A 16,694-nucleotide genomic window follows, 5' to 3' on the forward strand; every position below is an offset into this window, starting at 1 on the left:
GCCCTCCAAGGGAAACTAGGGATGGGCAATAAATGCTGGCTAGCCAGTGACGCCCATGTCCCATGAATGAATCGTTAAAAAAAAAGATTTTCAAATCAATGAAAGCCCTTTTTTAGGTTGAACACCCATGAGGATTCATCCACAGGTTGAATGTAAACAAAGAAAATAATTATGTTGATGACTGAAGCTGATTTTATTTAGTGATACAAGTACTTTATCTGACTGAATTCCAAGGGGTTTGTTTCCCGATTGTTTAAAAGCTCCAGGAATATTCACAAATGAACAGTTTTAGGGGCCAGAGGCCATTCAGTCCCCATGTCGAGAAAGTTCAAGTGATTGAATTCAATGTTTTAGCACTAACATTTCCAATTGCTATAGCTACTGACTATAATGCAATTCTACTGGCTTTGTGAGTTGAACTCTTAAAATAAGAATTTAACGTTCGAGCAATGGCCAATACAGATTGCAACAAAATCCTTGACAAGTCATGAAAGTAAGAATCCCAAAATGTTACAGGATCAACCACAGAAAATGGATCAAGCAATGGATCCTTATCAGTAAGAATAGGCAACAACACCTCTTCCACGATTATCCTCAACACCGGTGCCCCACAAGGCTGTGTTCTCAGCCTCTCACTAGACTCCTTATACACCTATGACAATGTGGCCAAATTCCCCTCCAACTCGATTTTCAAGTTTGCTGATGACACCACCGTAGTCGGTCGGATCTCAAACAAAGATGAGACGGAGTACAGGAAAGAAATGGAGAATCTGGTGAACTGGTGCGGCAAAATAATCTCTCCCTCAATGTCAGCAAAATAAAGGAAATAGTCATTGACCTCAGGAAGTGTAAAGGAGAACACGACCCTGTCTACATTAACAGTGATGAAGTTGAAATGGACGAGAGCTTCAAGTTTCCAGGTGTCCAGATCACCAACAAACTGTCCTGGTGCCTCCATGCTGATGCTATAGTTAAGAAATCCCACAAACATATCTACTTTCACAGGAAGTTAACAAAATTTGGCATGCCCGCTGTGACTCTCACCAACTTTTACAGATGCATCATAGAAAGTATTCTTTCTGGTTGTATCAGAGCTCGATATGGCTCCTGCAAGGAGTTTGCTCCCTCCTGTGGGGGAGCACTTCAGCAGTCATGGGCATTCAGCCTCTGATCTTCGGGTAAGCGTTCTCCAAGGCGGCCTTCACGACACACGACAGCGCAGAGTCGCTGAGCAGAAACTGATAGCACACATGAGGACGGCCTAAACCGGGATGTTGGGTTTATGTCACACTATCAGTAACCCCCACAGCTTGCCTCCTGGACTTGCAGAATCTCACTGGCTGTCCTGTCTGGAGACAATACACATCTCTTTAACCTGTGCTTAATGCTCCCTCCACTCACATTGTCTGTATCTTTAAGACCTAGTTGGCTGTAGAGATTCGGATTCTAATCAGTATTCTGTAACTTGATTTTGTGTCTCTGTGCCCTGTTTGAGAGCAGATTTCCACTCCATCTGATGAAGGAGCAGCACTCCGAAAGCTAATGGCATTTGCTACCAAATAAACCTGTTGGACTTTAACCTGGTGTTGTTAAAACTCTTACTCTATTTTGATAGCAGCCTCACAAAGCATCTTCACTAAAACAGTCTCACATGGGCATCCTTTAATTGATAAAGGGGGGCCTACAAAAGCCATTAGTATTTTATGGCCTTGTCAGTGAAGTTAACTAAATCTCTCAGGGATGTGGTCAACCCATCTTGCCTTCAGGATGTTTCCCAATTATAGCCTTGATAAGTTTTGTTTATTGCCAACTTAATGAAACACGTGTATATATTGCTTATCAATTCAATGACTGAGCTTTTTATCACTACCTACAGTTTCAAGGGGATCATCATGTTACCATGAATTCTTGTCAGTTCCCACTAAGTCCCCCATCATAACTCTTTCGTTAGCTAAGACACTAATATCTTCCTGACTCTGTTTTGATTAGAAACTGTGAAGGCAGCTTCATTAAAACTCACTCTTGTATCAGTTGTTTCTGATAAGGTGTCTGGTGAGGCAATTAAGTCTCCTTGTGATTCCAACAGTTGGGTGCTTTAAAGGAATGTATTTAACATATGTTTAGTATCAAAGGGACACTCTGTAACTGTGCATCAAAGTTTCTTTGTTTAATTTCTAAAAATGCTTAGAAGATATATTTATATGTATGGACTAATTAAAGATAATACATGTACCTTTAAAACTACAAAGCATTTAAAACACCTCATTACAATTACTAACAAATTTACTCCCCATTAAGAAAGTGAATTCTACATCTAAGTTGATTAAACAGAAACCCTAGTGGAGTCTGACAATGTTACAGTAGCCCTTTTCTATCTTTCTACATTCCCTCCTCTTGTCCTTCTCAAGGACAACAATTTCAATCTAACCGAATCTTGTAAAGTCTCGCCATGTCCATGTCTACTGCATTCTCTGAGACTTTTGGGGTTGTTATTATCATCATCGCGGCTGCAGCTCCTGGAATAACTGCATTTCCGAGCCGTGCACAGCAACACTTTATCATGGCAAATACCAGACATAGGGTAAAGATAACGGCCAAAAATATGATTAACCCAATGCGCAACCCAGATCTGAGATATTTTGTAGATGGATCAGTTTTAAGGGACAAACGAGGTCAGCCCTGAGCCGGTTATGCTATTGTCACACATCACTGCATAGTCGAAGCTGCAGCATTACCAAATACTTTTCCCGCCCAGTAGGCAGAGCTGTTTGCTTTAACCCGAGCATGTACTCTGGCTCCAGGACGAACTGTCAATATTTACACTGACTCACGGTATGCATCCGGAGTAACCCATGATTATGGACAGATTTGGAAATGCCGAGGGTACCTAACCTCAGCTGGCTCAACGATTAAAAATGCTGAACAGGTTGATAACCTCCTACTTGCCCCCAGTGCCCCCAGAAAATTTCAGTTATTAAGTGCCAAGCACACACAGGTCACCAAGATGAAGTTGAGTTGGGCAATGAAAGGGCTGCACGAGGGGCTGCTATCTCAGACACAGCACTCCAGGTGTCTGCTTACGTCCCTAAATGCACCAAATCCATTGATTACACGGCCGCAATTAATGATCTACTGGCCTCACAATCACAGGCCAGCAACTGAGAAGGTGTTAGCCTGGGCACAAGATCAGTGTAATAAAACAGCAGAGGGAGTGTGGGTTCACCACGACGGCCGTGCGGTGGCACCCAGATCCTTACTCCCATGGATTGTCCGCTGTGTTCATACTTTCACACATGCGGGCAAAGGGGGGATGGCAGACAATATTTTAAAAACATGATATGCACCAGGTATTTCCGCAAACGCGAAACAAATTAGTGAAAGATGTGTTACCTGTCAAACCATGAATCTGGGAGAAACAGAAAAGGTACAGTCTGTCCCCCACCCAAATCCAACAGGACCCTTTGTAAATCTGCAAATGGATTTTATTGAATTACTCCCGTGTCTGGGATTTATGTATCAGTAATTGTAGATGTATTTTCTAGGTGGATTGAAGCCTTTCCATGTAAAAGGAATGATGCTATTACTGTTGCTAAATATTTGCTAAAAGAAATTGTACCACGATTTGGCATACCCGTACAGCTTTCAAGTGATAATGGATCAGATTTTACTGGGACAGTTATGAAAGAAATGTGCCGAGCATTGCAAATCAATCAGCATTTTCATTTCAGTTATCACCCACAGTCAGCTGGACTGGTAGAGAGATATAATGGATTGCTGAAGAACAAACTGGCAAAACCGTGTGCTGAAACTGGGCTAAAATGGGTTGGACTGTTATCCCTAGCATTAATGGTAATGCGGTCAGCAACAAACAGAACAACTGGGCTATCACCATACAAAATCGTTCAACATTTGCCTTTTTCTGCACCACTTACTGCTAAGCAGATGGATAGCCACAGAATGGAAAAAAATATGCTAAACTATTGTATTGCGTTAACAAAATGTATTTCTAGTTTCCATTCCCAGGTAAAGGAAGCTCAGACTGATCCCGCAGAAGGGAGGTGCCACAGCTTAGAATCGAGTGACTTTGTTTATGTGAAGGTGCTTAAAAGAGAGAATAGTCTTCACCCAAGATTTGAGGGCCCCAATCAAGTCTTCTTGACCACCAACACTGCGCTCAAGGTGAAGGAGAGACCGACATGGATCCAGCATCTCATTACAAGAGGGCTCCAGGTCCCGAGGAAAAGGAATCGTCAGCCTCACTGATGGAGGAAATTGGACATTAAGATTCTATTTTCTTGTGATATTTGTAATACCTGCATTGTCTGAATTGCAGATAAATACCTTCATGCAGATGTCACACACCTGTGCATGAGGGGCTGCTCTCTCAGACCCAGCACTCCAGGTGTCTGCTTATGTCCCTAGATGCACCAAACCCATTGATCCACCGCCCGCAATTAATGATCTACTGGCCTCACAATCACAGGCCAGCACTGAGGAGGTGTTAGCCTGGGCACAAGGTCAGTGTAATAAAACACCAGAGGGAGTGTGGGTTCACCACGACGGTCACATGGTGGCACCCAGATCCTTACTCCCATGGATTGTCCGCTGTGTTCATACTTTCACACATGCGGGCAAAGGGGGGATGGCAGACAATATTTTAAAAACATGATATGCACCAGGTATTTCCGCAAACGCGAAACAAATTGGTGAAAGATATGTTACCTGTCAAACCATGAATCTGGGAAAAACAGAAAAGGTACAGTCTGTCCCCCACCCAAATCCAACAGCGCAAGGGTATCAACGCTTCCAGCTGTTGGGTGTGTACACATGTACTGACACACTCAAAGGGAGATATTCCTTTAAGACCAACTCCTTTCAATGAATCAGAAACAGCAGTATGGTGGCTGAATCAGAAAAGGTCTCCCAGAATCAGAACAACAATAGTACTTTCTTAAGGAAGGACTAAGGGATAGCAAGGAACATTGGGAATCAGCTTGGTATAATATGAATAAATTTAAGGGATAGTTCCAAACTAATTATAACCTTTCTCAGAAGCCCCTTATCTTGTTCCTTACTAACACAACAGGACTGGGGAGATCCAATGGGACAATTTGTCTGGTCAGTACACAGACAGGTGGATGGAATGCAGAAACAAGTAAGTATGACCATTCACTGATCCTCACATCTGCAAAGACTATGACTGAAGGAAATTGTATCAGTTTACGAACCTCAAATGGAACATACTTTGTGTGTGGCCACAAAACATATCCCTGGTTGCCATTAAATTGGGAAGGGTCATGTTACCTGGGATATGTAATACCTTATATCTATCATTTGCCCTCCCTAACACATCACCCCCTTTATCGGGCTAAACGAGCCCTTACAAAAACACAACAATTCCTTTTGATCCTTTATCCCTCTGTCGGAGTGGGATTTACCTCAGTCGAAACAGTAAAATTAGCTAAATTACTAGAAGTGGTGGCAAACAATACTACAAATCTATAAAAGCGTTAAGCAATGAGGTGACAGCCATAAGAACAGTGACTTTGCAGAACAGGATGGCCCTAGATTATTTGTTGGCTGAAAAAGGTGGGACATGTGCTATAATAGGGTCTGAATTCTGCACATACATCCCTGACCATTCTGAGGAAATAGGAAGCTTAGTGGACCATAGCTGAAAGGAGGTTAAGAAGTTTAAGGGACCAGATTCTTAGGGAATTTTTGGTTGGGCGGGTGGATGGTTAGGAACAATAGGTAAGTACATGGGGTAATCATATTTTTGGCTGTTATCTTTATCCTATATCTCGTATTTGCCATGATGGAGATAAGGCCGGGGATTGGGCCGAGGTAGAGTGCTCTTTTGGATGGTCAGTGCAGACTCGCTGGGTTGAATGGCTTCCTTCTGCACTGTCAGGATTCTATCAACTTCACCAAGCTAACCAGAGAAACCAGATAGAAGCCTGAGGCACAGACCCTGCCCCACAAACCAGAACCACCTTTCAACAAGCGTGTGAAAATGCTCTCCGCTTCCACCTGAAAGCTGATTGTCCCACCTCATGCATGTTAACGATCTTTGCAGCACAGGAGTTGGTGGATCTGGCTAAGTCTGAAGCAATTTAGACGAATGTTTTAGTCAGGAGAATGGAGAATACAAAGGAGAAAGATGGACTACTCTTTCTTAGACTTCTGTTGGTCTTCGTTGCATCAGTCATATCAGTCCAAAGATACGCGGGCTAGGTTGATTGGCCATTCTAAATTGCCCCTTAGTGTCCCGGGATACATAGGTTAGAGGGGTTAGTGGGTAAATATGTAGGGATATGTGGATAGGGCCTGGGTGGGATTGTGGTTGGTGCAGACTCGATGGGCTGAATGGCCTCTTTCTGCACTGTAGGATTCTATGATTCTATGATTTGTGGACAAATTAAACATTGTCAACAAAGCTGTCACCTAGTTTGCATTTGGTTTTCGATTTAAAAGGTTGTATTTTGTAACATTGTAAATTTGCATATAGCACTCCACATTAGAGGAACAAGTAAATATAATTACTATATTCTCTGGAAGGAGTCTTTGGTGTGTTGGAAAATGATGCAGGAAGAGGAGAATAGAGCAGTGATGCATCTGCTAACATTTTATGGGAAAGAACCAGGGAAAGTTCATCAGGAAGTTGAAGTGGACAGTAATCCAAGACCAATCTGTCCTCTGGAGAGCACAGAAGTGAAGGAAGGGCAATGTGTTTGCTGGTGTGAATGTTATAGATGTTGGAAATGGAAAAAATGATTTGGTGAAGGAGGAGGCTGGTAGATTGGAAAAAAAAAAGACTTGCATTTATTTGGTAAATTTCATGATGAATACCACTACAAAGGGTCGTGAATGTAGCCCAATCCATCATGCAAACTAGCCTCCCATCCATTGACTCTGTCTACACTTCCTGCTGCCTTGGAAAAGCAGTCAGCATAATCAAGGATACCCCTACACACCCTGGATATTCTCTCTTCCACCTTCTTCCGTATGGAAAAAGATGCAGCAGTCTGATGACACATACTAACTGACTCCCCCTGCGGCCATCAGACTTTTGACTGGACCTACCTTATATTAAGCTGATCTTTCTCTACACCCTATTTGTAACTGTAACGCTACATTCTGCACCCTCTCCTTTCCTTCTACCCTATGTACTCCATGAACAGTATGTCCTGTCTGTATAGCACGTAAGAAACAATATTTTTCACTGTATCCCAATACGTGACAATAATAAATCAAATCAAATCAGATGCCCTAAAGCACTTTACAATGAATAGTGTGCTTTGATGTGTAGCCACTTCTGTGGTATAAGAAATGTGGCAGCCAACATGTGCAGAACAGCTCCCAAAAACAGACAATGATGCCTGTTTCTGTGATGTCTAATGAGGGATAAATGTTGGCTAGGACACCGGAAATAATGTCCCCATTCTCCTTCAAATAGTGGCCATCAGATCTTTTGTGTTTGGCTGAGAAGCACTTCACCTTAATGTCTTATCTGAAAAATGTGATGACCTTTGACCCAGAAGCAGCACATTAAGGATGCCCAGTGGGCAGTGCCAAGATATATCCTGGGCATTGCTATTTTGCACCTTAGGCAGTGCCAGGATGTACCCTGGAGGCCAGGCTGGCACTGCCAACTGCCAATGCCCAGGGGGCAACCCCTCCCATGCCCCTGTCCCACTGGAGGGTCTCCATGGCCCCCCTTCACTGCAGCGAGGTTGGGCTGCCAGCTCCCTACTAGTGGGGAGCTATTGTAAACCCCAATGGAGTGTAAACGCTCCTGGCTGGGGTTTCCCCCTGGCCTGCTAATGAAATGTAAATTCCATTAAAAGCAGCATTAGCATAACTTAGTCAATCCCGCACCAGAAATTGCACTGTCTCCCATTACCAAGCAACTCATGACGGGGAGACCAGAGAACACCACTCCCTGCTTTTCTCCCTAACTTCACATTAGATTTAATTTGCCTATTTTGTTAACTTACCTCTGTCTACCTGAATCTTTTGAGTTTTCTCTATTTCTCACCAAACTCCTCCATTTTGGTCTATCAGGAAATTTCATGCTTGCCTTCCCCAGCCCAAATCATTGTGACAACCAATGCTCTGGATTCTCCGATCTCGCCCGTGGCTGGGATTCTCCAGTCCCTCCGCAGTGGATGGAGATTTGGTGGAGTGCTAAATTCTCTGTTCTTGCTGGCAACAGCAGTGGGTTGTGGGGGAAAATTCCAGCCAATGGATCAAGGTTTCAAAAACAGCTACTAACCTTAAATTTGTTTGTCGACCAACCTTCAGTCCGTGCTGTTGCATTTCCTCTTCGACTGCTTGTACCAAAATCAAGTTACTTTGTTGAGTTTTTGCTAATTAGGGAATGGAATATATCCTATTTCCTTAGAAATGGCATTTTGCTAAATTGAGAAACAATCTCTTTTAGTCTTATGGGTGAATATTCTACACTTTAAGTTGATCTATTGATGCAATGTTGGCTTGATTACAGAGGATCTAATCAAAAAGTATAAGAAAAACATTATTTTTTCCTTCCTCAACCTAATTTGTATTGCCCAAACTCCTCTGCAGCCAAATTAAACACGCCTACCATTCAGCTTTGGTCTATGAATGTAATTAAAATACAGATTAATTAACCTTTCCATCACAGAATGAAGATATATCCATAGTATTTACATGAACTAAATAACCTTAGTTTGAAATTCAGTTTTTCACAGTTCCATTAGTCCATTAAGGAAAGAATAACAGCAAAGGTAAGTATTGGATATTAACTCACTTTCATAAAAGTCACAAACCTTTTCTTTAGCTTCAATAATTTTTGCTTCTAATTCAGCTGCGATAATCTTCCCTCTGTGAGCATAATTAGAGAAATAGAAAGGTTTAATTGAAATGCTCAATTTAGTTCTTATTTACAACGGTAAATAACATTCTCAGAATTTCCCTTGCGTATTAGAGCACTCGAATATTCAGTTATATTCTGATCCCATCTGAGGGATAACATCAACTTGCATTTATATAGCATGTTTAACATATTCAAATGTCCCAAGGTTATTCACAGGAATGTTATCAAACCAAACAATATCAAAGCCGTTCCTATAGGCCTCAAGAGAAAGATGCACGGAGGAGCGAGACAATGTTGGAGGTGGAGGAAGAAGAGTCATCTAAGGGAAACTATATCTCTGAAGGTGGAAAGGCAGGTTAATAGGGTGGTGAAAAAGGCATATGGCACACCCACCTTTATCAATCAGGGTATAGATTACAAAAGCAGAGAGGTCGTGATGGAGTTGTAGAGAACTTTGGTGAGGCCACAGCTGGAGTAGTAGTTCTGGTCACCACATTATAAGAAGGATGTGAACGCACTGGAGGGGGTGCAGAGGAGATTCACCAGGATGCTGCCTGGGACGGAACATTTAAGTTATGAAGAGAGGTTGGATCGGCTTGGATTGTTTTTGTTGGAGCAGAGAAGACTGAGGGGAGACCTGATTGAGGTATTCAAGATTATGAGGGGCCTGGACAGGGTAGATGGGGAGCAGCTGTTCCCCTTAGTTGAAGAGTCAGTTATGAGAGGACACAAGTTAAAAGTGAGGGCTGGGAGGTTTAGGGAGGAAAATCTTTTTTACCCAGAGAATGGTGACGGTCTGGAATGCGCTGCCTGGGAGGGTGGTGGAGGCGAGTTGCGAGTTGCCTCACATCCTTTAAAAAGTACCTGGATGAGTGTTTGGCACATCATAACATTCAGGGCTATGGGCCAAGTGCTGGCAAGTGGGATTAAGTGGGCAGGTCAGGGCCTTTCATGCATTGGTGCAGACTCGATGGGCCGAAGGGCCTCTTCTGCACTGTAGTATTCTGTGATTCTGTGATGCTGTGATATCAGAACTCTTCTCCATCCATAGGGCTTTGGATATTCCTGCAAATAGTTCCTGCAGACAGTGATGGTAAAGAAAGTGGAACAGCTAAGTGTAGGGAAAAGACTGACCGAAAAACTGGAGAGAACAGTTATGCCCATCTGAGCCTACCAGCTTGAAAGGAGCTGCAGACTGTAATGGAAGGTAAGTAAGAGAGAGGACATTTCAAGATGGAAGAACCTACCCTCCAACTTCCTTGTGATACATCTGTGAAGTGTATTTTCTATTGTGCTAAAAGTAAAAGAGGAATGTCATGTCTTTGTGGTTTCATGTATAAGTTGCCTACAAAGCTCGTGTTTAGTCAAAGGTGCTTTTAGTCTCTTGTTACAGTAACAGTCTTAAGACATGGGCAGCACAGTGGTTAGCACTGCGTCCTCTCAGTGCCAGGGACCCGGGTTTGATTCCAACCTTGACTGTGTGAAGTTTGCATGTTTTCCCCGTGTCTGCGTGGTTTTCCTCCGGGTGCTCCAGTTTCCTCCCACAGTCCAAAGATATGTAGGTTAGGTGGATTGGCCATGTTAAATTGTCCCTTAATATCCCAAGGTGTGTAGATTAGTGGAGTAAATATGTGGGGTCACGGGGGTGGGATGCTCTACCCCCGTAACCCCAAGTCGGTGCAGACTTGATGGGCCAAATGGCCTCCTTCTGCACTGTAGTGATTCTATGATTCTATGAAGTCTTGTTGTGTCATCCTTTCAGCTATTAACTAGAAGTTTACATTTATTTTAAAAAGTTATTGGTCTTTATGGCGATCATAGTATTTATGATACTAAAGATACTGTATAAATTGTGATTTTCAATTGCCTTGGGAAGGTTTAGACTATAACAGTTTAGTGGTAGCCTCTGTGAACTTGCAACAGTTGGCAACTTGGCTGGTTTGCATCCGGTGTGAATCCTTTCAGAAACTGATGATCCCTCCCCAGATTCTTAAACAACTAAAAAGAGAAATATGGTTTTTATTCAATATTTTCTGTACTTAGGCAGAGTTAGCATCAATGCATCAGGTTATTACCTCCCGTTGCATTTTACCGGAATCACATTGTCTGTTCCGAATCCAAGCACTCCGGCAGCTTTCACAATTGAATAGTGGCTCTGAGGAAAATCAGAAAAAAAGTTATGTTTAACCTTGGAAAAGTAACAGGTGTGGCCAGCGGTGTGACACATCCACTGGTGACTGTTTCCGAAATTTCAAGTGGCAGTGGAACTTCTTGATTTAATCATAAATGTTAAAAATGTGTTGTTTAATCATTGCCTTCCTTTCCTGGCCCTCCTCAGCATGTGCTGAAGAAAGAAATAGGTTTTCATGATACAAAACTGGATGGAGTTAATGCCCATCGGTCCATTGGTTTACACCTATGTCACTTATGCAACACGGCCCCAACTGGGGTGGCACGGTAGCACAGTGGTTAGCACTGCTGCCTCACAGCGCCAAGGACCTGGGTTCGATTCCTGGCTTGGGTCACTGTCTGTGCGGAGTTTACACATTCTCCCCGTGTCTGCGTGGATTTCCCCCGGGTGCTCTGGTTTCCTCCCACTGTCCAAAGATGTGCGGGTTAGGTGGATTGGCCATGCTAAATTGCCCCTTAGTGTCAAGGGTGACTAGCGAGGGTAAATGCATAGGGATATGGGGATAGGGCCTGGGTGGGATTGTGGTTGGTGCAGGCTCGATGGGCTGAATGGCCTCCTTCTGCACTGTAGGGATTCTATAACTATAGAGCTCTGGCTTTACTCAACCGGATGAAGATGCATGATAGAATATTCCTATAAACTGAACTTGGAAATCCCAATGTCAATGTGCATTAAATGGATCTCCAAGGTAATGGAGCAGGTGCTGGATTTGTCTGTGAGTTGTGACCATGACAATGTTTGTTTAAATATTAACGGAGTGAATCTCTTTATTGTTGATAAAGCCTCCAGATTGTTGCAGCTGGTGTTAGCTTTCTTGATCAAACTCATTCCTGTTCAGCTGTCTGAGGGCCTTCAGAACGGTTTAAAGGGAAGTTGCATTTTCCGATAGGAATGGAAAGCAGCATTGCGATGAAGAACAGGCAGCATGGGTGCACGGTTATTGAGAGCCGGTGTTCTGATCAGTTGAGAAAAAGTAGCGTTTAAAAATTACAAGTGTCCGTCAGAAAAGGTAGGAGGAACTTGGCCGAAGAATGGCGAAGTGTCGGTCCCGGCGAGAAAAACGGCATGTGGCTCTTCAGAGCCTCACTCTGTCACAAAAACCAGGTGGGTGTCTTTCATGTCTTCATGTGGGGAGGGGGGGCGGGGCTTCAAAAAACCAGCAAAGCTCAGCTGCACTGAGTTCAGGGCGCCATGTTTAAAGGGCACCCCAATCAAAGCTTAAAGAGTAACCTCCCCCTCCCACCCCACCACAGAGGTTTCAGGGGCTCCCCCCACAACCCCCTCCCCATAATATTTGGAGCTGGCACATTCACTCTCCCACCTCCCCTTTATTCAGAGTCAGCATTCCCCCCCCCCGCCCTCCACCCCCGATCAGAGCAGGTATTTCTTTCCCCATCTCCCGATCGATGATGGCATTCACCCTTCCACCCGCAGCAGTCAGTGTTGGCACCCCCCCCGCCCCTTCTCTCCAAACATCAGACCTCTTCCCCCTAAACACCCCACCCCTCCACCCCCCCAATGGCCATCACTGGCATCCCCAGCTCCCACACCCACTCCCACCCACTACCACGTATAAATGGATCCCCCCCCCCACCACTTTCCCATGAGGCGCCCAGGGGGATCTGTCCCTGGCACTACCCGCTGGCACTGGTTGGCATTGCCAGGCTGGCTGCAAACGAAGGCTCAAGATCGCCCCCATAGACTCTGAAGGCATATGGCTTATATGTGACTCCAAATGCACATCATTGTAGTTGATACTCAACTGTCCTCTTGAATGGTTTTTAAAAAACACTCAGATGTAGGAGGATTGCCACCTATTTAAGAGCAATTTTGAATGGGCAATAAATGAGGCCCTTGCCATCTTGAGAATGAACAAAGAAAACTGACACTGGGCAGGTAAAGAGAGACAATGTGAATTGGGGTCTAAGTGCTATAATTTAACTCTTTTGTGCAAGAATAAATAAGGGCTCTTTTTGGATAAACTTCTAATTAAATATGTTATTATCGACTGCAGAACACTCACCAGCTCTGAAGTAAATAAGACCATCCTGGGAAGGCTGGCTACACCTTGAGTCTTCACTTCCGGAAATCGCTTGAAACGAGCAACGAGTATGCTGTACAGGTTTGACATGGCTCCCCCTATAAAACAGGTGTCAACAGGTCTGGAATACGTCACAGTTTCCCCCTCGGGATCATATGGTTACTTTATCATACCAACTGGAAAATCATTTCTGAACCTTTTTTTTCTCAGTTACATGAATTAAAGGTACTTTCTCTACCTGAGAGGCATTGGATGTTTAGCCACTGGTGATATCCAAGACTGGGGTAGCACGGTGGCAGTGTGGTTAGCACCGCTGCCTCACAGCACCAAAGACCCAAGTTCAATTCTGGCCTCGGGTCACTGTTTGTGTGGAGTTTGCACCTTCTCCCTGTGTCTGCGTGGGTTTCCTCCGGGTGCTCCAGTTTCCTCCCAAAGATGTGTGGGTTCTGTTGATTGGCTGTGCTAAAATTGACCTTAGTGTCAGGGGGACTAACAGGGTAAATATGTGGGTTAGGGGAATAGGGCCTGGGTGGGATTGTGGTTGGTGCAGACTCAATGGGCAGAATGGCCTCTTTCTGCACAGTAGGATTCTATGAAATTGATAGATTTTTGGACATTATGGATCAAGGGGAATGGAGAAAGGATAGGAGCAGCATGGTGGCACAATGGCACAGTGCTGCCTCACAGCGCCAGAGACGCAGGTTCGATTCCTGGCTTGTGTCACTGCCTGTGTGGAATCTGCACGTTCTCTCCATGTCTGCGTGGGTTTCCTCCAGGTGCTCTGGTTTCCTCCCACAGTCCGATAGACATATGTGTTATGTGCATTGGCCATGCTGAGTTCTCTTTCAGTGTACCCGAACAAGCGCCAGAGTGTGGCGACTAGGGGATTTTCACAGTAACTTCATCAGTGTTAATGTAAGCCTACATTGTCCATTATGATTAAAACAGTCATCAGTGGATGTGTCACACTGCACACTAATAAATAAACTTTACCTTAAACTTTAAAAAACTTTTAAGTGGCCTGAGGTAAATTGGAGATGATCTTACGTATAAGGGTGGGGTCCGAGCGAGGCCATAAAGTCCCGCCCTAGATCTTTATACTGGAGTGGGACTTGAAACCACACCCCTCTGACTCATAGAGAGCTGTGTGACATACCAGGGATTTTCTCTGATTTTGCAACAATATGCGAACGTAAGTTGCACCAGGTTAAGGAACTCTGGTCAATCTCATTGTTGTGTGTGTATGCCAAAACATTGAATGTATTCAAGAGGCGGCTGGATATAGCACTTGGGGCGAATGGGATCAAAGGTTATGAGGAGAAAGCAGGATTAGGCTATTGAGTTGGATGATCAGCCATGATGGTGATGAATGGTGGAGCAGCCTCGAAGGGCCAAATGGCCTCCTCCTGCTCCTATCTTCTATGTTTTTATGACTCACTACAGAATAAAGCAGCTTATGATTAAAACCAAATTTTGAGCCAGCTCAGGCTATTTTGGAAAAACTGAAGGAAAACCATTGCACAATGATGGTACACGGAACTGTCACGTTTCCTTGTTAAACTCTGAAGTCTCTCTGTTGTATATGTGGATATCACACACAATGGGAGTCAACTCCTACAGCGGATTAGTATGAAGATTGCTTAAAGAAGTGACTCATATCACTGTACCCAAGAATTCGTCAGTGTCATCTCAAATTTGTTATGGCCAAGAATAGAATATTTGAAATGTTAGTCTGGACAGTTTACCATAAATGTTCTTGATTAAATACCTTTCAAAAAAGGAGCTTTAAGTTAATGCCATTTGCCCACCATACAATGGGATTCGCTCCAAATGACAAACTGATAGTTCCATTCACACTTTAACTGTCTCAAGAGCCATTATGTGGAGTTGCCGGCGTTAGACCGGGGTGGGCACAGTAAGAAGTCTCACAACACCAGGTTTAAGTCCAACAGGTTTATTTGGAATCATGAGCTTCCGGAGCGCCGCTCCTTCATCGGGTGAGTGGCGGAGCAGCGCTCCAAAAGCTCATGATTCCAAATAAACCTGTTGGACTTTAACCTGGTGTTGTGAGACTTCTTCGTGAGCCTTTGAAAGACTTTTAAATGTGTTCAGAGAAGTACTCTCTTTCTGTAAATCAATGCAGCCAGGAGGTAAATTTGGATTGTGATATCCCACTTAGAAAATCCCTCATAATGACTTTACACAGAACCATACAATCCCGACAGTGCAAAAGGTGGCTATTCAGCCCATCGAATCTGCACCAGCTCATCGAAAGAGCATCTTACATATTTCCACCCCCTCTTTTCCTCCCTCCCTCCCGATAACCTCACACATTTACCCCACTAACCCTAAACCTAAACTACACATCTTGGGACACTAAGGGGCAATTTAGCATGGCTAATCCACCTAACCTGCATATCCTTGGACTGTGGGAGGAAACCGGAGCACCCGGAGGAAACCCATGCAGACATGGGGAGAGTGTGCAAACTCCACACAGACAGTGACCCAAGGCTGGAATCAAACCCGGGTCCCTGACGCCACGAGGCAGTAGTGCTAACCTCTGTGCCACCATGCTGTCTATATTGTAATCATGGTAATTAGCCATAGTCCACAGAGGACCTTAGGCTTCTTACTCTAGGCATCTCATTTTTCTTTCACCATAGATATCTCATTCCATTGGAGAGAGACAATTGATACTGCAGAGTTTGAGGGGCAGATTCTGCATCAAGCTTGGGGCATGATAAGGAGGCAGGCCTCCATGAAGTACCGCAGCTGGCACATACATTGAACCCATGCTCTTGGCATCATTCTGCATCACACTTGTCAACTAGGCTAACCAACCCCCACAATCGTACGCCTTCTGGCAAACCTACCTGGTAAAAAAATGCCATCTGCTTCATTGTTTGGCCATCCAAGCATTGTAGACATTTTCTTCAAAAGGATTTCTTCCATGATGATGAAGACTGGAGCAATTTCATATGTGAACCTACATTAGAATTTAAAAAAAGATAGTGAGGCTCTGAGGAAATAAAATACTTAGAAACTCAATAAAGTTAAAGCACAGAATATTCAGCAGGCAAAGTTAATCTGATGGAACTTTGTCATGTGGTGGCACAGTGGCACAGTGGCACAGTGGTTAGTTGCTGCCTCACAGTGGCAGGGACCCGGGTCAAATTCCTGGCTTGGGTCACTGTCTGTGTGGAGTCTGCACGTTCTCTCCATGTCTGCGTGGGTTTCCTCCGGGTGCTCCAGTTTCTTCCCACAGTCTGAAAAACTTGCACTGACCCGAACAGGTGCTAGAGTGTGGTGACTAGGGGAATTTCACAGTAACTTCATTGCAAAGCATTTTCAATAAAATAATTCTCAAAGTATATCTCTTAGAAAAAATGATACTTTAATATATACTTTAATATGCTTTAACATAATATATTTGGCCTGGGCTTGCAAAATCCTACTAACTGTCCCGGCTTGAAGCAATTCACACCTCTTTAACCTGTGATTATCCCTCTCTCCACTCGCACTGTCTGCACCTGTAAAGACTTGCATTCCAACCATTATTTTGCAATTGTATCTCTGTCTATATATGTCGTGTTTGTGAACCC

General features: G+C 43.9%; 1 protein-coding gene across 1 annotated transcript in view; it reads right to left on the reverse strand.

Moving 5' to 3' along the window:
• gad3 (glutamate decarboxylase 3) overlaps positions 1-16,694 on the reverse strand; it is a 57,254-nt gene that overhangs the window by 24,488 nt on the left and 16,072 nt on the right. The window contains exons 5-8 of the mRNA XM_078229313.1: positions 15,966-16,078; positions 13,075-13,190; positions 10,936-11,015; positions 8,814-8,868 (exon numbers count right to left, since the gene is read on the reverse strand). Of these exons, the coding sequence (XP_078085439.1) occupies positions 8,814-8,868; positions 10,936-11,015; positions 13,075-13,190; positions 15,966-16,078 (364 nt within the window). The remainder of the gene's footprint in view (positions 1-8,813; positions 8,869-10,935; positions 11,016-13,074; positions 13,191-15,965; positions 16,079-16,694) is intronic.

This window comes from Mustelus asterias, chromosome 2 (assembly GCF_964213995.1).
Source record: "Mustelus asterias chromosome 2, sMusAst1.hap1.1, whole genome shotgun sequence".
Classification (NCBI taxonomy): Eukaryota; Metazoa; Chordata; class Chondrichthyes; order Carcharhiniformes; family Triakidae; genus Mustelus; species Mustelus asterias.